Here is a 24115-nt window from a genome sequence, read left to right as displayed (position 1 = left end):
GGATTGTATAGGTCTTGGGCATGTGCAGAAACAGAAATGATCTTTGCTGGGGAGCTAAGGGTATTCTCTTAGGACCGAAGTCCTTACCAGGTCCTCCAAATACCATGGAATTATACATGGGAAGGTGAGCTCTCCTCAGAGTTTCAAGAGTCTAGTAAGCAAGAGAGAGATTAAGCCACAGGTTTTACCTGCAGCTGAAAAAATTCTCAGTGATGGGATGGGAAAGAGCAGCTGGCAGACAACCTCAGTGCTCAGATTCCCTGGAGTGAAGACTAACCCTCTAGTTACCACTTCTAACTGGACTTCAGAGACTCGGTGACCAACAGAAGCCTGGGCTGGAAGTGGCCCCAAGGAAAACACGTCCTCTCTCCCCCAATTCAAAGAAGTCTAGAAGCACAATGATGTGATGGCAAAGTCTAATTGCACAGTTTATTTAAAAAGAAACAGCTGTAAGGTAGAAATGCAGATGCTTTCTTTATTGTAAAGACAGCAGTTACAAAAGGGAATAAATATGACATTAGGAATTATTTTTTAAAAATACAACAAACCCCTGGCATTTGTACACAATCCCAAGAACTCACAAGCTATAAAAACGTGTGCTGGAGGTTTAGAACAGCTTCACCACCTTGGAGCAGATGTTGGAAACTTTCTACATGATGAGGGTGGACATGACCTTTGGGATTTTGCAAGACTCTAGATTTGTCACTCGTGAATGTCAGGGGTCTACTGTAATATAATTTGCATAGAGTCAGAGTTAGCGGGAATTCTACTCATTAATAGAACTTCTAAATTATTCTTTTATTATTATAGGTATGTAGCACAGTATTTAAGAGTGGGGGAAAAAGGCTGGCATGGGGAGACATGAATGAAGGTGGTCTGGGGGAAATGCTAGGGGACAGGAGAACCGTGATGGGAGGAACAGAACTTATCTTTTCACTATTTTGTGTCACCTTGGCAGCATCCCACGCCCCCTGTTGGAGAGAGGACAGGCAGTGGTCCAGCTTGACCTGCCTCAAAAGACAAGCGAAGATGCAAAGGCCACTGGCAGGCTCGGGCTAAGAATGAGAACAGGGTAGCCGATGGGAAACAAAGGGGAGGAGGGTGGGGCAGAGAATTACCCAAGAAAATGGGCAACATGAACATCACAGCCCCCAAGGGTCATCTCCTCTAAGGACCACCAAGGGGAAGAAGTGCCTGTACAATTTGTTTCCACTAGTTGATGTGGAAGAGTAAAAGGAACAAGGAAAAGTCACAGGTGGCCAGAGGCACATTCTGGCTACAGGAAAGGGCAGAGAACCGTGGGAGGAAAAGAGAGGCAAGGAACAGCTGGTCTCTCTCACCTGGGGGTGAAGGTGCTCCCTGCTGCCCTGAGGCTAAGGCGTTTGCTTGACGGGGTGTGGAGGCCGGTTGGGGCGAGGAATCAGTTGGGGGTGTGGATGCCTGCCCGGCTCTCCCAGGGGCACCTGTGAGGCACAGCTGTAGACAGAGGTCAAGGTCACCCGACTATGTGCTAAAAGTGGCCTTGAGCTCCCGGAAGGCTGCCTGGCGGATCCTCCTCTTCTCCTCCTCCCGCTTCCGCTCATCTTGCTCAGCTTTCAGCTCAGCTTCAAACTTACTGGCAGAGGCCAAGGCTTGGACCTGCAGAGAAACAGCAGAAACAGACCAACAGAGTGAGAGAGGGGAAGAGAACCTAGGAGATGGAGCACCCAGTGAACAGAACTTGGTTGTCTAGAGCAGCGGTTCTCAACCTGTGGGTCGAGACCCCTTTGGGGGTCGAACGACCCTTTCACAGGGGTCGCCTAAGACCATCGGAAAACACATATATAATTACATATTGTTTTGTGATTAATCACTATGCTTTAATAATGTTCAATTTGTAACAATGAAATTGGGGGTCACCACAACATGAGGAACCGTATTAAAGGGTCGCGGCATTAGGAAGGCTGAGAACCACTGGTCTAGAGCCGTGTGACATGAGGCTCCTTCCCCGTGGTCTTCCCAGGTGTGCCAGGTAGTAGCGAGGACACAGTCACTTTGCTGTTGTGGGTCGGTCTTCCCGCTTCTCTGCTTTTCCAGGACACTGTTTAATATCCCACTTCTACTTTTTTTAAAAAAATATATTTTTATTGATTTCAGAGAGGAAGGGAGAGGAAGAGATAGAAACATCAATGATGACAGAGAATCATTGATCAGTTGCCTCCTGCTGCCCCACACTGGGGATTGAGCCCACAACCCAGGCATGTGCCCTAACCAGGAATTGGACCGTGACCTCCTGGTTCATAGGTCTATACTCAACCACTGAGCAATAACAGCTGGGCTGCTTTCCAGTTTTTATTTCACAACAAAATAACCTCCCTGCTGGGATTTTGATTGGGGCTGTATCACTCTCCTGTGGCAAAGGGATTTCTTTCCAATATAGGTTTTCCCTGAAACCCTCTATTTTTATTCACTACGGTCTTTTAGGTTACCCACTAGAATTTTTGGTTTTCTCTAAAAAAATCATTCTAAACTTATTTCCATATATTACATGTTTTTTTCTTTGTATTTGTGAATGGGATTCAATGCCATTTTTAAAAAATCAAATTTATCTCCAATGATACAATATCAGGTAAACTCATCTTAAAATCCTCTATCTTAGAACTGATTTTCTCTCTGTGTCTCATCAATTAGGTAAACTTTGCAAACACGGTGGGCATGCACATTATTTAATAAAGATGGTGAACTTGCTCTCCAAAGCAACCGTTCCCATTTATACCCCACCATCATAGAACACAGGTTCTCACTTCACCACAGCCTTGCCACGGCTTATAATTAACCTTCTCCCTACTTGCCAATCTGATAGGTAAACTGGCACCTTTTATTTCCTCTTTGGTGAAGTACCCATTTGTATCCTTTGCTCCTTTTTCTATTCAGCTATTTTTTTTTTTTACTTTCCATAATGTAGGTGTTAATTTCTTCTTAATATTTTTCAGTTACTATTTCCAAGTTCTTTGTCTTTTTAAAAATATGTTTTTATTGATTTTAGAGAGAGTGGAAAGGAGAGGGAGAGAGAGATAGAAACATCGATGAGAGAGGACCATCAATTGGCTGCCTCCTGCATACACCCCATCAGGGATCAAGCCTGCAACCTGGGCATGTGCTCTGACTGGGAATCGAACTGGTGACCTCTCTTGGTTCATGGATTGATGCTCAAGTCACTGAGCAACATCGGCTGGGCTTATTTGTCTTTTAACTTCAAGGTAGCTTAAGCCATACAAATATTCTTAAATTTTGATGCAATCAATGCTTTCCAGCCATTTCCTTTCTGACTTTGGAATTTCATGTCATGTTTAAGAAGTTTCTAAACCCACTTTCCTGTATTTCCTTCCAATACTTTTATGGTTTTATCTTCACATTCAGCTTGTTGTTGTTGTTAATCCTCATACAAGGATTTTTTTTCATTGATTTTTAGAGAGAGTGTAAGGGAGGGAGGGAGAAAGAGAGGCAAATGTGAGAGAGACAAATCGGTTGGTTGCCTCCCACAGGCACTCCAACTGGGGCTGGGGAGCAAGCCTGGAACTGAGGTATGTGCCCTGGACCAGAATCGAATACGGGACCCTTCAGTTCATGGGCTGATGCTCCAACCTCTGAGCCAAACCAGGTAGGGCAAAAATGATCTTTTTCATATACTAAACTAGAGGTCCCGTGCATGAATTCATGCACCAGTGGGGTTCCTCGGCCTGGCCTGCAGGATTGGGCCGAAACTGGCTCTCCGACATCCCCGGAGGGGTCCTGGATTGCGAGAGGGCGCAGGCCAGGTGAGGGACCCCACCAGTGCACGATCGGGGCCAGGGAGGGATTCGGGAGGTTGGCCAGCCAGGGAAGGACCATGGGAGGGTTCAAGTCCCGATTAGCCAGACCCCAGCAGCAAGCTAACCTACTAGTTGGAGCATCTGCCCCTGGTGGTCAGTGCATGTCATAGCGACTGGTTGACCAGTTGACTGCCCCTGGTGGTCAGTCCACGTCATAGCGAGCGGTTGAGCAGCTTTATTGGTTGGAGGCCAACTGGACAACCCAACACTTAGCATATTAGGCTTTTATTATATAGGATTCCCACATGAAGGAGATCTGTTTTTATTATTGTCTATCCTGTTCTACTAACTGTTTTGTTTATTCCTGTACCCATACTACATTACTTAATATTTTTTTTTATATATTTTATTGATTTTTTACAGAGAGGAAGGGAGAGAGATAGAGAGTTAGAAACATCAATGAGAGAGAAACATCGATCAGCTGCCTCCTGCACATCTCCTACTGGGGATGTGCCCGCAACCCAGGTACATGCCCTTGACCGGAATCGAACCTGGGACCTTTCAGTCCGCAGGCTGATGCTCTATCCACTGAGCCAAACCGGTTTTGGCTACATTACTTAATATTACCATTTTATTGAATGTTTTTATATTTATAAAAAAGTAAATATTCTTTTATCACTTTGAAGAATATTGTTTTATTGCTGGGCCGGAATGGCTCAGTGGTTGAGCATTGACCTGTGAACCAGGAGGTCATGGTTCAATTCCCAGTCAGGGCACATGCCCGGGTACTGGCTCGATCCCCAGTGTGGGGCGTGCTGTAGGCAGTCGGTCAAGGTTTCTCTCTCATCATTGATGTTTCTATCTCTCTCTCCCTCTCCCTTCCTCTGAAACCTATAAAAATATTTTTTAAAATAATTTTTAAATCTTTTTATTTTTAATATATTGTATTGATTTTTTACAGAGAGGAAGGGAGAGAGATAGAGAGTTAGAAACATCGATGAGAGCGAAACATCGATCAGCCGCCTCCTGCACATCTCCCACTGGGGATGTGCCCACAACCAAGGTACATGCCCTTGACCGGAATCGAACCTGGGACCGTTCAGTCCGCAGGCCGATGCTCTATCCACTGAACCAAACCGGTTTCGGCTATAAAAATATTTTTTTTAAAAAAGAAGATGGTTTTATTTTAAAATGTGTTATTATTAAAGTTAAACTTCACCAATGTCTCTGAGATGTCTAACTGACCACATTTTTCTAATTTGGTCTACCTATGATATCAATATTTTAAACATTATCCCAGTCCTTTTTTAATTATTATTAATCCTCACCCAAGGCTATTTTTCCCATTGATTTTTAGAGAGGGGAGGGAGGCAAGAAAGGGGAGAGAGAAAAAGAAAGAGAGAGAGAGAGAGAGAGAAACATTGATGTGAGAGAGACACATTGACTGGTTGCCTCCCGACATGCCCCAACTGGGGACAGGGAGTGAACCTGCAACCCAGGTACATGCCCTTGACAGGGAATTGAACCCACAACCCTTTGGCACACGGGCAGCTGTGCTTTCCAAGCCTGGCTCTGCCCTGAACCACCGGTAGAGCTGAGTCAAGTCCACGTTTCCTGGGCCCCACCCTGGAGAACCAGGTAGATCTGGGTGGGACTGGGAAGCTGGCCTGCAGATGGTTCTGGTGCTCAGTAGGCTGAGGAAGGCCTGGTCTCTAGGGGAGCCCAGACTCCCTGTCTAAGTGTGTCCAGTGTGGACAAGGGCCAGCCTCCAGACACTCCTCACCCTCCATGCCTTGGAGCCTTCACTCCTGCCATTCCCACGGCAGGAACGCCTTCCCTTCCTTGATTACAAGGTGAGTTCCCATTCATCTTTGAACATCTGTCACAAACGTCAACTCCTTTATGGCCCTCTCCTAAATTCAAGGGGTGATTCCCTGCATTTGTCACTCAAGCAAATGTTTATTGAGGGCCATTATATGCCCAGCACTGTAATTATAAAGATAATATACCTACCCTGCCTTTGAGTCTGGGTGGGGAGGCAGATGCGTACACATAACACACTCAAAAAATTTTATTTTATTGTTATTCTTTTCATCTTTTCTCCTGGTTATAAAAATAATGCAGCCGTAATTATAAAACATTACAAAAATATTTAAAAAGCCCCTCAGACAACAAGTGTTACTAAGGCTTTGGAAGTAATTATCCAGGGTGTATTTAATACTTACAAAATGGGGTTTCAAACAAACTGTTTTACTTAATTCATTTTCGGCATCTGTCCATACATACCCATGGCTGTAGGGTGTGCACATTGTGGGTGTATTTTCCGATAATGGAAGTTTCAGTCATTTCCAATTTTTCTTTATTACTAACAGTGCTGTAGGAAAAAAACCCTTGTCTGTATTTATATTTATATACAGACAAGGTTGGACACACAATGCTGGTGCTGAAGGTGTATTTACATGAGTGTCTCTGAGGCCAAACTCCTATAGGCAGAATTCTAGAGGTGAAGAATATCAAAAGTTAATAGCTAGATCCAAACTGCTCTCCAAAAATTGGGTTGATTTATGTACTTGCCCAAAGTGTCCAAAATAAATTATAATCCCTTGAATAAATAAATTATGATAGCACTTCCACTCATAATACAGGCACGCAGAAGAGGACAGACTTTCTCAACTGGGACAATCAGGGAAAACAGCCAAGAGGAGGCAACTCTTTAACATGGGTCTTAAAGAATGAGTAGAGTTTTCTAGGAAGAGGCATTTGGATGGGGCCTTCCAGGCAGAGGACACAGCAGTATTGAGGACCAGTCATGAAAAGCATGGCAGCGTTTGAAACATGCAAGGGGTGGACGAGGCTAGAGTGGGGACCAGATCTAGGTTATAAAAGGTCTGAATGCCCAGATAAGATGTTTCCAGAGACTTCATACAGACTTGGACAAAAACACTCGGCACACTACACTGCAGCCGTGGAGTGAAAAGAGCATCCTGCTAAGGTGAGTCTCAGCCCTCGACCCCAGCCCAAGGTATCACGAGAGATCTGCATACGTTGACTCAGTCAATGAATGGGGAGGACCCCTCCCACCAGAATTAGCCCTTGCCTCCTCTCTATCCAGACTGACAGTTTGCTTTCCTCACTAGACTGAGTGCGTGTCCTGGGCAGGGCAAATGTGTCATCTACTACACCCCTGTATCTCCTGAGCTGAATGTGGGGCCAGGCATTGCCAGGGGGACTGGGTTGAATCAATGTTACGTCATGAAGGAAGGGCCAAACCACTTCCAGGGTTGGACACACAATGCTGGTGTTGAAGGCGCAATGAGTGGTCGGCCTGCCCCTGACTATCAGATGATGGCAGTAGGGATTCAGGCACCGAGTCCGCCATGATTCAGTTTACATGTTGGCACAAAAATGATGGACTGTTTCTCCAAGCAACATCACAGAGAAGTGAGAAGATAATCAAGCTTAAGGGCCCGAGCAGGCTGAAATGTGTTGCCAAGGACAATTTGTCTCTGGGCAGACTAGTAGAGTAAGCCAAAACCGCACAAGAGGCAGACTCCGGCCTGGGGTGGTGAGGAGTCCAACAGCTCGTATCACATAGGGAATACTCACAGTGAGCCAGGTACTTGCTTAACACTTTACGTATATGTGAACTCTTGTAATCCTCACAGCAATCCCATTATCTCTGACCCCCCCCCCCCACTGCAAAGATGAGGAAACTGAGGCACAGACAGCTAACAGGAGGAGGCAGCCTTACCAACTGCACTCCACTGCTGTGGTGGACAGGGGGCTTGGAGGGCTCTCCTGATCTCTCTTTCTGCAGGTGTGCTCTGCAGAGGTGAAAATGACAGTGCCCAGCAAGGGGTGGGCTCTCCATAAATGTTCAATGGCCGGATGAACATGTGAATGAATGGCAGCACCCAGAGGAGATTCAAGACCATGCACTGCAGATTCCTTCCCCACTCCCAGACACTGTCAATGGAGCAAATTTGGGGCAAGTCACCAAGGCTCCCTCCTCTGGCCCCATTATTCACTTGTTTACACACAAGTGTGTAAAATGCAAATATGGAGGTAGCTGTCCAAGTAACCCAATCTGAAACCAGAGTCTGATGCATGTGCCATTCAGTTGTGTTTTTAATTTGTAGATTGCACACAGACACATTCATTCTCCTGCAATCACACACGATCTATTTAAGCTTGTCCTGAGGGAGTTAATGAGAGAGTCACTAACCGGGATCTCCTGTTGGGCAGGGTGCAGGGAGGGGGCGATTGTCCCACACAGGAAGAAGCCACCTACCTTGGCTTCAAAGAAGTTCTTGGCACCTTTGACGCCCTCCAGGGCAACATCGATCTCAGACAGCTTGGCCAGGGCCATCAGCCCACTTTCCTCCTGCAGCTCCCCTGCAGCGGCCTTGTGGAAGATGAGCAGGAACTGTGGGGAAAGGTCAACATCGCTGAGAGATTGACACCATCCCCTTCGGCCCCACTAGATCGCTTACTTTTCTTAGTATTTTCTAAGAAATCCTTATAGCTCTGTCTCTCCACTTTTGTTCATGGTCATTTTTGACTTTCAAAAATTTTACATAAAATCTATCAAACTTTTTCTCTTTTCTCACCAGTGTTGTGCTTAGAAAAACCTTCCTCGCCACCAGGGTTATAGAAACAATCACCCATGTTTTTTGTCTACTGCTTTTATGACTCCCTTTTTTTTTAACATGTAAATATTTAATCTCTGAAATTTATTCTGATCTATCATGCGACGTTGATCATTAACCTTATTTTCCTCCAAATGGTTAGTTAGTAATCCCCACATCATTTATTGAATAATCCATCTTCTTCTTCCAGATTCAAAATGCGACCTGAATGAGTTAATCTTTAAAGCCAGCCTGTGCCAAAGCCTCCGTAGAATGCATTTAAAAATAAATAAATAGGCTAAGCTGAAAAGGTTGGTCCCCCAGCTTTCCGTCATTCTCCCCCAAGTCAATTTTATGGCTTTTAACTTCTCTTCTTTAAAGAATTTTTCTGAATGTATTTGTCAGTAATGGCTACCCAACTTCTACCATTTATTTTTCATTGGAAAGAATATGAGTTATGCATTCCACATCAAAGAGGCTCCTCCAGGTTTTCATGAGCTACCTAAAATATAGGGAAATTCCAGGTTCTTTTTCATGACCTTCTTCTCCAGAGAATGGCTTCCCAAGGGAAAAGAACATTATCTAAAGTATAGTGAGAGGTAAAACACCTACAACAGGCTCTCCAAATTCCACCTGGGGTGTCTTGTACTGCCAAGACTCTTAATTCCTAGAGAGAAGTGTCTTTCATTAAGTCAAAGTTTCAACCTCCTTACCCTGGCCAGTGTGGCTCAGTTGGTTGAGCATTCCCCCATGCAGGGATGGATGACAGGTTCAATTCCCAGTCAGGGCACATGCCTGGGCTGCAGGCTTGATCCCCAGTAGGGGGTGTCAGGAAGCAGCCAATCAACCTCTATGTTGTTGTTGTTTTTTCCCTCTCTCTCTAAAATCAATAAAAACATATTAAAAAGAAAAAGTTTTAACCTCTACCACCACCACCCCAAAAACCTTGCTAATAAAACTTTCTTTGTAATTCTTGCTTTGGGGGTCTTGACTCCACTATGGTCATTGCTGAATGCAAAGCTATGGATGAAGCAACATGTGCAGGGACACGCAGCTTTGCAGAGGCTCAGTAGCAACACGATGTTCATCCACCCGCAACTTCAAACTCTCTCACTAGAGGCCGGCAAAGACTCCGTTTGCTGCAGACTATCAGAGCCCAAACACTGGCTCCAGAGGCTTGGAAAATACTAAGTATACTTATATGAAAGCTATATATGATATCAGCTTTATCACCGAATATAAAGACACTTCGGTGTTTCATTTTATATGTCTGAGAGTCAAGTTCAGGTACTATCAAAGAATTAATACATACATATTGGCTGTAAAAAGAAAAAGAAAAAAAGCCTGTTGAAGGAAGTGAGGTCCGCAAGAGTAGAAGGGGAGGGCAAGGGGGTTTGGGGACGGTTGTGGCCGGGCTCTCACAGAAGAGACGGAAGCAGCAAAGACTTCAATGCTGCAAATGTGAGCCGCTCCAGGAGGGAAGGAGGGAAGTATCCGTCCCTTGTCCCTCGGTACCCTGCCTGTCTTTAAAGCATTTAGTTACAGAAGCCGCCCGCCCCCCCCCCCCCCACACACACACACATTGCTCTGTAAAGCACACACAAAAGCAGGTAGCTTCTCCACACCAGCCATTCCCTTGGGCCCAGGGAGGCAACCCAGGAAAGACAGAGCCTAGCAACAACCCAGGTGACCCTGGGGCGGCCTCTCACATCCGCAGTGGAGATGACAACGTTCCTCTGTGTTTACAGAATGGCTTGAAGTATTCCTCGTGGGTCTTTTCCCAGAGCAGACCCCAGCCTGGCCTCGTATGCTCACTCTGCCAGCTCAGCAGATGACCAAGAGGAGCCCTGTCATTACTTAGGGGCCCCCATCCCCGCCAGTTAAAGAAGATTAAAAGTCCAGCTCAACCTGAAAATGTGCAGCCTTCCGAAAGCAAGCCAGACATTCTCATTTAATTTTATTACAATCACCAACTCCTGAATGGTAATTTCTCTAACTGCCCAGCCTTGTTTGTCTTCCTATTTATAGTCCACAAAGACTGGTATGTTGTGGGGAATTGGAAAGTGTCCTAGCTATGAGCAAAGAGCGGGGGAGGGAAGGAGAAACAGAAAACAAAGAAACAGAGAACTGTCAAAGCTAAAAGCAATTTCAGATTCAAGCTATAAAATGCTCCTGATAAGTTTAGGAAATTTTAAATTTCATGGCTCTAGCTTGAGATGCAAACATATTTTCATATTAGTTAGTTAGAGCTCAAAGTTTGCAAGTAACAGAAACAAACTTGGCTTAATCAAAAAGGGGGTAGTCATTCTATAAAATGATATCTCAAAAAAGTCAAGGGTAGCCCCGGCCAGGTGGCTCAGTTGATTGGAGCATCGTCCCTCTCACTAAAAGGTTGAGGTTCGATCCCCCGTGAGGGCACATACCTAGGTTGCAGGTTTGATCCCCAGTCGGGGTTACTGGAGGCAACCGGTCGATGTTTCTCTTGCATATCAATGTTGCTCTCTCTCTCTCTTTCTCCCCCTTCCTTCCTCTCCTTCTAAAATCAATAAAAATATATCCTCAGGTGAGGATAGAGATAGAACTGCTAACTTTGTTCCATCCTTACGCTTCTTATGTGTGTCTGCACACACACACAAACCTCAAATGCAAATAATATTTTACAGACAGTTTAGTAATCTGCTTTTGTCCTTACTTTTTTAAATATTGGTTTGTTTGTTAATCCTCACCTGAGGACATTTTCAGTGGAAGGGAGGAGGAGAGACAGAGAGAGAGAAACATCAATGTCCCATTGATTGGTCAGGCCCGTGCGGGGATCAAGCCTATACCTAGGTATGTGCCCTTGATCAGAATCGAACTGGGACCCTTCAGTCTGCATGCCAATGCTTTATCCACTGAGCCACACTGGGTAGGGCTTGTCCCTACTTTTTACATTGTCAACAATTGTTCTCTGGTCATGAAACACTGTGTTGCATCATCATTTTTAATGGTTCCTTGTATGCCATTTTCTAAAATGCCCTTAATGTACATGCATTATTTTCATAACTGGAAATGAAAAGGTGTAAGAGGAAGACAAATTTCCTTGTATGTTTGGGAAAAGCAGCAAAATAATACTTATCAGAGACCTACCTTTTGTATCAAAGAGCTTTACTTGGGTGTGACTTGCTTGGGAGAGTTAAAGAAAGGTAAGCACCTACTAAGTGCCAGGTTTTGAGAAAGGAACTGAAGATGTGAGCAATTTTGTTTCCTGGCAACCCCTGTCCCATGTGATGATGGTAAGTCTGTTGACCATGGTGCCCTGTGACATATATGACCTGGCCTTAGCCAATAACAGTCCCCTGAATGCAATGATTGGTCTAGGACAGTGATGGCGAACCTATGACACGCGTGTCAGAGGTGACACGCGAACTCATTTTTTTGGTTGATTTTTCTTTGTTAAATGGCATTTAAATATATAAAATAAATATCAAAAATATAAGTCTTTGTTTTACTATGGTTGCAAATATCAAAAAATTTCTATATGTGACACGGCACCAGAGTTAAGTTAGGGTTTTTCAAAATGCTGACACACCGAGCTCAAAAGGTTCGCCATCACTGGTCTAGGACATGGGCGTGCATTCCTAGTAGGGCCAATCGGAGGCCTTCCTCTAGGACTGGTATGAAAAGAAGCCCTCTATTCACTGGGGTTGCTAAACTGGGGCACTGAGCCTTGGAGCTGCTGTCCGCCATCTTGCAGGTGCTGGGACAATGCCCTATGTAGAAGTAGAAGATGAGGTGGACACAGAAGAAAGCACAGTCAAGATGTCGAGATATGGCAAGAGAATGACCCTGGGTTACTTGTATCTAATGCATTTCTTCTACTTCATCTCCCAGGCATGCAAACCAATAGTTATTTGATTTTTCTCATTTACATTGTTAGCATTCTCTTCCTATCACTTACAACTAAGAGTTCTGATACAGGCAAAGGAAGAGAACTTGGTTCTCCCCAACAGTCCTGAAGAAAAGCTATCAACACTCTCATATTAAGACAGAAAAACGGAGGCACAGAAGGAAAATAACATGCTGAAGTTCTGCAGCTTGTGTGAGACTGAGGTCTGACAGCAAACCTCCCTCCATAAGCTCAGCGTGGTAACAGCAAGTGAGCCTATACCTCTGGAGGTATAACTGCTAGAGGTGGGACCATATGGGGCTCCGAACTGACAAAGGAATGGATGCAAAGGTCACTGAGCTCTGTAGGCAGGTTGAAAACCCACCATGGAACCCTTGGAGATGTCCAATTCTCTACTGTCCACCGTCTGTGGGAAATGGCCAAACCAGCATCTCCACAGCTAACCAAGCATCCTGGACTCCGGGAAGAGCAAATTTGGGGGGCCCTTTGGTAAAACTCAGGGCAGGGATTTTGTTAGCTCAGTTGGTGACTTGCACAGACCTCTCAACACCCTCTCGATTTCTGTTCCCCAGAGATCCCAACTTTGCCACAGAAGCTCTTTCCCCAGCATTGCCTCCAAAGCTTCACCAAGCAAAAGCTTTTACCTTCTACACCCAGGGGCACCCGGGTAGGAAAGAGTCAGTGCCCAGTACCACACATGCATGACATAAATGAACCAAAGGCAGGTGAGGGAGGAGGAGGCACAGGTGGGAAGGCGACCATGTCGAGTGACACATGTGACATACAGGCTGCAGCTCAGGTCCAGCCATGGGCTGGGGCCTGATTTCAGGCAAATGCTGACCTTTTCAGCCCTCTAGCTCCCAGCTCTGCAATGAAGGCTGGACCGGATTATCCTAGTTGTGGGGGTTATGCCCAACACAGGTTTTCTGTGATCTTCCATCTCCACATCTACCAGTTCAGAAAGGAAGCGATGGAAGAACCTGGAGTTGATTTGTGGGCAGTGAGAGGCAAGGCCAGTTTCATCACAGCTGGGCAGGGACTTGTGGATGCCAGTCAACTGCAAAGACCCCAGGAAGAGCCTCCAAGGCCCTATCTAGCCTGGACAGATGACCAGTACTCGGTCAAAGTCACCATTGGAAAGCAGGATGCTGGCGCTGCACTGTTTCTGGAATAACCAAGGGTAAACACCAGGAAGGACAGTCTTCTCTATGTCTGGCCCCTGAGGGATCAGCTGAGTCACGCCTGAGAACAGACTGCAGCAGGTGGGCTAATGCTCCGAGCCTTCAGCCCGGATGTTGTCCCCAGGTTATTCTAATTCCAGGCCACTCTGACACACCTAGAGGCCTTTCAGTAAAACTCAAACATGTAAGACATGGAATTCCCTTCCTTCTGGGGTTGCATCCTTACTCCAGGAGGAACCCAATGGCCTTGAGCCTCCTCCCCACCTGCCAAACAGAAATGGCCGTATCACCCACAGGGGGCAGCCTGTGAAGCTGTGTGCACTCTATCAGGAAAACATCTGCACATACAAAATTTTGCCTGCAGTTTCAGGGTTCAAAGGCCAAAAGGACCATTCCTTTAAGAGAGAGAGTGGAAGGGAGAGAAAGAGAGAGAGAGAGAGAGAGAGAGAGAGAGAGAGAGAGAGAGAGAGAGAGAGAATGAAAGAGAAGAGAGATTGATTTGTTGTTCCACTTATTTATGCATTCATTGGTTGGTTCTTATATGTGCCCTGACTGGGGATAGAACCCACAATCTTAGGGATATGTTCTATCCAACTGAGCTAACCGGACAGAGCAGCCTTTTTTTTTTTCTTTTTTCTTTTTTTTTTACTATTTTTAAATGCTTACTATAAAAATGAAAAGTTTTTAATATATATTTTTAAAAGTATAAACTTATATAACCACCAAAACTTTGTACCCAGAAATACCTACTATGAACATTTTGGTGAACATCCTTTCAGATTTCTCGATACTTATACCACTTTATCCAAATGAGGTTAACCTACCCACACTTTCTTTTTTTTTTTTTTTTTCCAATTGATTTTAAAGAGAGGAAGGGAGAGAAAGAGAGAGCATTGATGAGAGAGAGAAACATGGATAGGTTGCCTCCCACATATGCCCTGATAGGGGATTGAACCCGCAACCTTAGTATGTGCCCTGATGGGGAATCGAACCTGTCACCTTTTTAAAAAATATGTATTTTTTATTGATTTCAGAGAGAAAAAGAGATGGAGAGCAAGATAGAAACATCAATGCTGATAGAGAATCATTGATTGGCTGACTCCTGCACACCTCCTACTGGGGATTGAGCCCACATCCTGAACATGTGCCCTGACATGGAATCAAACTGCAACCTCCTAGTTCATAGGTTGATGTTCAACCACTGAGCCACACTGGCTGGGCCGAACCCACCACCTTCTGGTGTACAGGACAATGTTCCACACGACTGAGCTCCCTGGCCAGGGCCAACTGACTTTCAGTCTCCTTACTGAGCATCTCCCCATGGCAGAACTGAGATTCACTAACGCCTTAAACTGTTTTTACAAGCAGAACTGTAGATTAAATATCCAAACACTGCTCTAGAGAGGCCCAAGCCATTTGTCCTCCAGGAGACTGTAAATCTGAGGGCGCCCTCAGGGACACTCCCCCTCCAGGGGCTCAGGACCGCAGGACACAGGTACCTCACGGAAGCTGAGCTTGCCGTCAAAGTCCTCATCCACCTCCTTGATCATGCTTTTCAGGCCCAGGTGTGTCTGGGGGGCCCCCAGCTTCTCCATCATCAGCTTCAGCTCCATCAGGTCGATGAAGCCGTCCCGTCCGGCATCATACCTGCAGGGTCAAAGGAAGTACACTGATGAGGCATGCCACAGCCAGGGCGAAAGATCACCTGTCACTCTCCCAATGTGTGAATCTTTTTGGGCCTCACTTGTTGAAAAGCAACTCAAATACCTCCTGCTTCGCAGCACCTGGGTCACCGCATCAGAAGGGACGACCTTCCTCAAAACACCTTTGGGAACTGCTATGATTCACAGTGGATCTTGTACTACATGTTTGTTTTAATGACTTGTCTCGATAAGTGGGCCATCATTTCTTGAGGATGAAAATGTGCCTGGTTACCTTTATTCCCCCCATTTCTGTCAATAAACATCAACCGAATCTCCTGATACTGGACAACCGACGAGCTGCAGGAATGCGCCCCATGGACCCACTACATTCACACGGAGCAACCAGAGATTCCAGTAGCCTCCCCTCGGGTTTCTCTACCCCCATTTCCACCAACCCCTCCTCTCATCCTTCTGTCTCCTGCTTATGCTTCCTGCCCTTGCACGAGGCCGTGAATCAGGCTTGGTCACTGCACTCTGGCTTTATGCTTTGCCCTCTAGCTCACTCATCTAGTCTCCAGTTCTGAATGGTCACTTTTGTGTGAGGGACAGCTGAGAGAGGTCCCAGCTCTGCCCTCTTGTCTGAGTTTTAACCACAGAGCCAGCACCTCTGCTGGTTGTCCCTCGAGCCCCCCATCCCTCTGCCTGGAAACAAACCCAGCCACCCCACGTGGGGATCCAGCCCTGCCCTCTACTCCAGAATGCCTCGGCCAGCCAGTAGGGCCTTCTTTAGCCTCTGGCCTCTGCTTTCTCCTGACACTCCACCTGCCTGCTCTACACACTTGGACTATTACAGCATTTTCTCACAGACTCCCTGGCCTCCTTCCTTCAAGCCCATCTTATTTCCTGCTGCCCAGAGTTCTCTCTTTGCTCTCTTACTTTAAAAAACATTATTCATGCATAATGGCCAAAAGGTGGAAACAACCCACATATCCATTGACAAATGAGTGGATAAATAAAATGTGGTATATCCATACAATGGGATATGGCATATTTATACAATAGAATATTATTTGCAATAAAAAGGTATGAAATTATGATACATGCTGCGACATGAATGAACCTTGACAACATTATGCTAGGGTTGAATTAAGCCAGACACAAAAGACAAATACTGCACAATTACATTTAGATGAGGTATCTAGAATTCATAGCAATAGAAAGTAGAACAGTGGTTGGCAGGGAGTGGGGGAATGAGGAGTTACTGTTTAATGGACTAGAGCCACTATTTTCAACCAGTGTTCAGCGGCACACTGGTGTGTCATAAGAGTTTTTAAAACATGCAATACCTGATATATCATCAGGGGCACTGACCTCTTTTCCCTTAAATTGTCAAAGAAAAAAAATGACAACAACCAACACAACAGTAACTGTCTGGTGTAAATGACAGTTATACCTAAATTTTTTTGTTGTTGTTGTTGTTAGATTGGAAAAAAAAAAAAAATTTTTTTTTTTTTTTTGTGTGCCACAGAATTTTAGTAATGAGTTTATGTGTGCCATGAGATGAGAAAGGTTGAAAATCTCTGGGCTAGAGTTTCAGTTTGGGATATGAAAAAGTTTCTGGAGACGGATGGTGGTAATAGTTACAGGAGAATGTGAATGCACACTTAATGGTTAAGATGGTAAATTTTATGTGTATTTTAGCACTTTAAAAAATTAAATTAAAAAAAATCTGGTTTCTTCACTATCTATCTCACCCTTCCCCCAACCTAACAACAAAAGCCCACCATTGTTGGGAACCACACCACCACCCACCAGGAATTACAGCCTGTAGGCAACCAGAAATCCATCTCTGTGGGCTGGAGGTATTCTGAGGCCCACGGGGTCGGGCTGGAGACAGGCCCGTACTCCTCAACATGATCTGTTCCAGCCACAGTGGCTGACTCATGCCAATCCTCCCACCCGGAACACACCACCCACCCACCCCTGACTCTCTACAGTGGCCTTTCTATACCCCAGAACTCTGGAAGCTGCCCCCTTCCCTCCTCTGATCTCCAACAACACCCACTGCCTGTCCCCCTCTGGAACTCGCTGATGCGACCTTCTTCTGCATGGCATCTTCTAACTCAAGCAGCTCTGTGCTCTCACTAAGCACTGCCTCCTTGCCTAGAAGAATCACAGTACAAGTGCTACTGGGTGCAGGCGAGACCCCTCGGTCTGCTGGTGACTCCAAGGGACACTTAAGGACAAGACAGGTGTTCCAGGTCTGGAATGAGCAAGGTTCTTCCAGGTTTCCAGGAAGGGGGCAGAGTATATGAATCACAGCTGGACCAGTCCAGGATCTAGTATTACCAAAGGATGGTTTCTGAGCCCTTTACAAAGGAAGCAATGATTGCCATCAGTTCAATAAATATAATTCAGGGCCTTATTTACTTGGTTTTAACTTCTTTTTAAAGTAACGGCTTTATTGAGATATAATGTATATCATAAAATTCATTTTTAAAATTTGAATTCACAAGATTGTGTAGCCACCATCACTATTTAATTCCAGAACATTTTCGTCACCCAAAAATAAATCTGTATGGTTATTCCCATTCTCCTCTCCCCCACACTAGCAACTGCTAGTTTGTTTTCTGTCTTTATGTATTTGCCTATCTGGACAGTTCAGATAAATGAAATCATACCATATGTGACCTTTTGTATCTGGTTTCTTTCATTTAGCATAATGTTTTCAAGGTTCATCCATGTTGTGGCATATGTTAATCGGTATTTTATTCCTTTTTATTTATTGCCAAATAATGTGCTATTGTATAAACACACTATACTTTATTTATCCAGTCATCAGTTGATAGACATTTGAGTTGTTTCCACTTTGGGGTTATAAACAATGCTGCTATCACACTCACGGACAAGTTTTTGTGTAAACATACATTTTCATTTCCCTTAGGTATATATCCAAGAGTGGAATTGCTGAGTCACATGTTCATTTGCTTTTGAAACAAGATTGTCAAGCTAGTCCAACAGAAAGCCATGGCTAACCTGTTATCTCTGCCAGGGTGAGCAAGGCCCCTCTGATATAGGCTGCTGGGGGAAAGATAAACAGGTCATAGATGCCTATACAATTAGGTGGGTTTGCTATTGGGTGTAGAGCAACCTAGAAAGGGTGCCAACTATCACATTTGCTGGTGACACAAAGCTGGGGCAGAAGCAAGGCCCAAAGATCTCAGCAAACTGGTGATGTCCAGGGATATATCAGAGCAAGGAAGAGCTCATATTATCTAGCAATTCCACTTCTGGGTATACACCCAACAGTATTGAAAGCAGGGACTTGGCCCGGAAGCATGGCACAGTGGTTGAACGTCAACCTATGAACCAGGAGGTCACGGTTCGATTCCCGGTCAGGGCACATCCCCAGGTTGCAGGTTCAATTCCCAGTGGAGAGCATGCAGGAGGCAGCTGATCAATGATTCTCTCTCGTCATTAATGTTTCTCTCTCTTTCTTCCTTTTCCCTCCTCTCTGAAATCAATAAAAAAAAATTTTTTTTTTTTTTAAAAAGAAAGCAGGGACTCGAACATGTTTATAGCAGCATTATTCAAAATAGTCAAAGGTGAAAACAATTCAAATGCCCATTGATGGATGACTAAATAAACAAAATGTGGTGTGTACTTACAGTGGAATATTATTCAGTTTTAAAAAGGAAAGAGCCTGGCCAGTGTGGCTCAGTTGGTTGACCGTCAACCCATGAACCAGGAGGTCATTGGTTCGATTCCTGGTCAGAGCACATGCCTGGGTTGCGGGCTCAATCCTCAATAGGGGGCAAGCAGGAGGCAGTCAATTGATGTATCTCTCTCATTGATGTTTCTTTCTCTCTGTCCCTCTCCTTTCCTCTCTAAAAATTAATAAAAACATATTTTAAAAAAAGAAAATGGAAGGAAATTCTGGCACATGCTACAACATGGACAAATACTGTATGATTCCACTTATATAAGGTACCTAAAATAGACTCACAGAGACAGAAAGTAGAATGGTGGTGGGAATGGAATGGGGCGCTATTATTTCATTGTTACTGTTAACAGAGTTTCAGTTTTACAAAATGAAAAGAATTGTGGAGATGGATGGTGGTGATGGTTGCACAACAACGTGAATACACATAATGCCACTGAAACTCTGCACTTAATAATGAGTAAAATAGTAAAATTTATACCTTATCACAATTTTTTTTAAAGGCAAGCTCACAAAACTAAGTCCTCCTCGCCCACTTCTCAGGTGCAGGTTTTGGAGGAAAGGGCTCAGTGGCATGTGCAATGACATTTGGAGATTTGCCAGACGTCAGTGAGTTTGAGGGCTGCCCAAAACCCATGGGTAAAATCGTGATGGTGAGAAGGAAAAGTTCCAAATCCTGGATAAAGGGGGCGCAGTACTCCCCAGCCCACAATAGTCAGCTCCACTCCAGGCTGATCCCAACACCGGGGGACATGGGCCTGGTCAGTGGGGAGCACCGCGAAGGGGGATGGTGTTTAAGACCCCACACCAGGATTAGAGTAGAAGGAACCTGGAGCACCTGGCGCTGGGAAGCAGAGAGCTGTCCTCAGATTGTGTGTTTACTTCCCAGGAACCTATCCGAAGGACGGCGAGGACTGGGCTCTGTGCGTGGCCAGGACAGAAGCGGCCTTAGCCAACACAAGGAAGAGCTCTCTGGCAAAAACAGGTGACTAGGAGGAGACTTGAGAAAGGAGAGCTCTTACAAACAGGCCACGGGGACAGTCTCCGTTACAGGGAGTCCTAGTCAAAGTAAACAGGCTTCTTTAGGTGGAACTTTCCAGAGCCTTCCATACGGTCATGTGTCTGAGACTTAGCAGAGGAAAACAGCACACAGACTCGTCTGATCACTGGTCTCTGCCTCTGGGAATTTCCACCGGACGAGGCACAACGGGCAACCTGGGGTACCAAAGAGAATACTTTGGGAAACACTTCCCTGGGCAATTCCAGAAGGGCGACCAGTGAAACGACCAGGACAGCTGCTTCCATGATGAGATTCTGAATGAAATGGCCCCCACCCACTGCTCAGCCCACAGTGTGCATTCCACCAAAGTTTGGGGAGGAAACTAAAGTGATGAAGGGGGGAGGGGTGCATTCAAGATGTGAACCATTGGGGGCTGAAGCCGAGAGGGTTAGGATCTGGACACTAAGGAAGGAAAAGAGAAGGCAGGAAAGTAACAGCCCCAAAACTTAGGTGAAAAGACTGAGGAGGGCCAGAACGAAGAGGTAAGCAGGGGCGAGGATGGAGATAAGAAAAGATCAGGGAACAAAGTGGGAATTTGTCCTGGGGTGGGGGGGTGGGGAGGGGCACGAGGAGGACCAGGGTCTCCCTGCTCCCCTAGCCTGGAGCGACATGCCTTCCCCCCCTCCTCCCCTGTCACCCCACCCCCACCCCCAGCACAGAGGGGCTGTGGATAGGAGGCCATGCGTGGGGAGGAGCTTGGAGACTTTCTTCTTGTTTTTCTCATCTGGATTCTGGTTGTGAGGAGTTCAGAAGGTTTAGAAAACCTTTATCTTAGGCCCGGAAGCTTCAAACATTCTCCAGGCCTAAGAAAAAGGGCACATATGTCAGAAAGGGACTCAGCACAGACTGGAAACAGGCTAAGGAATTCCACTTGCTGTGACTGGGCTGGAAGTTTGGTTTGACCACTTTTTCCTGCCTGGAAGCAGAGCCCACCACCCAGGGGGCAGATCCCAGACAGAAGAAAGAGCCAAAGCTGCAGCCGAGCAGCCCCGCAGCCCCGCTGGGGTCCCGCCGTGAGCCACCAGCTTGGCACAGGAATAGACAGTGTGTAGACAAAGAGGGGACAGCTCCAAGGCCAAGAAAGACAGGGAAGGAAGGGGTCACGAGCCAGCCACCGCCTCGCTCCCAGGGACGCAGCAAAGGCTGCTTTCGTTGTTCCTGCTGGAAGCCCCGGCCAAGTGCCATCTCTGCAAGTCCTGGCAGGACTATAAAGTGATCCCAGGAGTGGCATCTTCACTCCTCCCCGTGGAGCTGGGATTGATCATTCAGACCGTCTAGGAGGGTTTGTCCACAGTCCCTTCCTTCAGGGCCTGCATTTGCAAGAGAGGCAAAAATCTTCCCAGGGCACCTTACTGTGTTATCTGCTCCTCTCCAAGGATCTGAGACTACCTGCGTGTGCAGCACACACAATGGGATTCAAAGTGCCTAATAACTAAAACCGGCCTGCTTTGCCGTTCACGACGCTTTGTCTCAGATTCTAATCCTTTTCATCTTTACAAGTCCTATGAAGAATTACTAATAGCCGCCTGTTTCTTGTTTTATTGAGAGCTTACTAAGGGCCAGGCACTGTGCTAAATCACCTCGCTGCACTCAACAGTTCTGTAAAGTGGTGATTCGTCACCCACTTGACAGATGGTGACAGCTGAGGTAGGCAGCGAAGCCAAGTCCTGTGTGGATCACAATGAACCTGGGACTTCCAAACAGGAGCTTGGCTTTACATGGGCGTGGGGAACGCAAACATGATCATTAACTGAGTTTATACCGTGTGGCCCTCCACTCGAAGGGAGGCCCGGGGGCACGGTGCCTACTCAATGTCCCAATGAACAGACCACTACTGCAACTGTGAGGTTTACACCTCTTACAATTTATATACGAAGCCTGTGGCAGAAGTGGCAGGAGCCACGTTGCTGAGTCCTGAATGTGGGTGGATTCTGATTTTGGTCTTAAAGCATGATGCTTTCGACTGCCCGAATCTGCAAAGTCATTCATTTTTGGCCAAGAGAATACTGATGTTGCCATCTTACAAACATTTGGAGAAAGTCTCACCAGCCAAGCCCTTCAAATAAATTTAAACTGATTTAAACCCCCAACACATCCTCTGAGGGATGTAGTACTGTTTGGCTGATGAAGAAACTAGGCCCATCAAGGTCAACCAGCCCAAGGTCACTAGACCTAGCGAGGTTAGCCAGGAGGACATCCATCCGGACGCCCAAGCCTGCAGCCCAACCCTGGGGCTGGGAGGCATGGCCGCCGGAGGTAGGTTCTGGGGAAGGAAGATTTGATATCAGGCCAGTCCGTACACAATGCCAAGGTTGCCCCTCCAAGGACAGTTCGCAGAGACAGGTTAGCCAAAGCTGAGGTAGAGAGGAGTTTCTGGGGGAAGTCAGGTGTTAAAAAGGTAAGGGCCTTTCTGAAGGTTGTAAGATTCTCTACATTATTACCACATCCCATGGTGGGTGTGGCTACAGGTGCTGGAGGTGCAGACCCTGAGGGGAGGTGCCCAGGCTGGCCCAGAGGGTCCAACTACCTTCCTTAATGTGCTCAGAGGCCCTCTTCTCAAGCAACTGCAGTGTGGAAGCCCCTTTAGACAAGGCCGCTGAAAATCACTCATCTTCCATCACACCTTTGGGGCCTGTGGGGAGGCGAATGACGTTGGATATGTCCTCCTTATTCTAGAAAACTCTTTTGCTGCCTGCCCCATGAAAATGCTATCACGTTCCTTGCCATTAGGAATCCGGCCCTGAGAAAAGGAAACGGCACCTAGAACAACCTGCCCGAGTCGGGCCCACCCGCACTGCCCAGTCGGCAGGGCCACCTGCCAGGCATTGCCCCTGGAGACAGATGTCACTTCCCAGCACTGGGATGTGGGACCAGGTCACAGGGGAACCTGGAAGGGGAGGGCCTGGAGAGGGAGGGCGACCATGGCCCGGTGAGGCCCCGCAGGCAGAGTCCCAGCCCAGCCTAGCTGAGGCTTTCTCTCTCTCTACAAGCCTGGCCTAAACCTGCATTCACACCCCCACCATTTCAAACCATCAAAACATGTTCTTTTCCTCCCCACAGTTTACATCTTTCAAATGCTTGCAGGATTATTAGAACTCCCTTAAGCCCTTGGCTCCCCACTACTAATACCTTAGCTCCTTTTTTTCTATAATTTAAATTTTAACGCAGCTTTTTCTTATTAAAGACAACCCAGGGTATTAAAGAAAAACCACATGTAATCCCAAAACCTAGCACCCTTTTGTGTTTCCTGGGGCTTCCCTCTAGCCCTCCTCGGGATTGGTGACCTTTCCGCATGTTTTTGCTTTAAAATGTCTTCAGTCCTGCCCTGGCCAGCGTGGCTCAGTGGGTTGGGCGTGGCCCTGTGCACCAAAAGGTTGACAGTGGACTCCCAGTCAGGGCACTTGCCGGGCTTGCAGGTTCAATCGGGTAGGGGGCCTGCAGGAGGCAGTGGATGGATGATTCTCTCTCATCATTGATGTTTCTATCTCTCTCTCCCACTCCCTTCCTCTCTCTGAGATCAATTTTAAAAAACACATATAAATAAATATATTTTTAAATCTTTAACATGTCCTCAGTCCCTGTCATCGGCATACTCTCCAGGTTTTGTGAGGGAGAGTCTCTGGTCCGAGCAGCACGGGGAATGGCCCTGCTGACGCAGGCCGGGCTCAAGCCCAGCCCTGCCACTCACTTGGGAGAGGCCTGGGCTGGGGGCCCTCTGCAGACTGGGTGTGAGAGCCATCTGTGCCGTGCTGGGTGGGAGAGGGGCCGAACGGAGATAAGACGCCTGCACGGGCCCCGGCACCTGGGAAGCAGCCAGCGCGAGGGAGCTATTTCTAAAAGCAGTGCCTGTCTGCAGCCACGGAGAGGAAGCCGACAGCTTCCAGGGCTTCTGCTCTGCATTGCTGCCCACACCCAACCAGGCCTCAGACAGGGTCCACCATCTCAGCATTCGGCAGGGAACCCAAATCCACAGCCTGCGGGGCTCCCTGCGCTCCATCTCCACCCGCCCTTAGTGAGGGACCCGCCTAGCCATCCTATGTCAGGGGATTAGGTCTGCTCCCAAGGGCCCACTCTTTACTGACTGGGGTAGGTCAGCAAGGCCAGGCTGAGCTCTCTGAACACACAGCTGTGTGTGCCTATGACCTAGAAAAGCCCCCAGCCTGGCCAGCGGGGCCCGTGATGCCCAGTCCTCACCCCACCAAAGG

At 46.6% G+C, this 24115-nt stretch overlaps 1 protein-coding gene across 1 annotated transcript in view; it reads right to left on the bottom strand.

Moving 5' to 3' along the window:
• Nucleotides 1-450: 450 nt before the first annotated feature.
• Nucleotides 451-24115, bottom strand: part of EFHD1 (EF-hand domain family member D1) — a 37674-nt gene continuing 14009 nt past the window's right edge. Inside the window, exons 2-4 of the mRNA XM_059703571.1 lie at nt 14986-15133; nt 8083-8217; nt 451-1638 (exon numbers count right to left, since the gene is read on the bottom strand). Of these exons, the coding sequence (XP_059559554.1) occupies nt 1504-1638; nt 8083-8217; nt 14986-15133 (418 nt within the window). The 3' untranslated portion in view covers nt 451-1503. The remainder of the gene's footprint in view (nt 1639-8082; nt 8218-14985; nt 15134-24115) is intronic.

Source organism: Myotis daubentonii, chromosome 7, assembly GCF_963259705.1.
Source record: "Myotis daubentonii chromosome 7, mMyoDau2.1, whole genome shotgun sequence".
NCBI classification, from domain to species: Eukaryota; Metazoa; Chordata; class Mammalia; order Chiroptera; family Vespertilionidae; genus Myotis; species Myotis daubentonii.
Note: the sequence above shows the minus strand (reverse complement) of the source record. Positions and strands in the feature narration are given on the sequence as shown.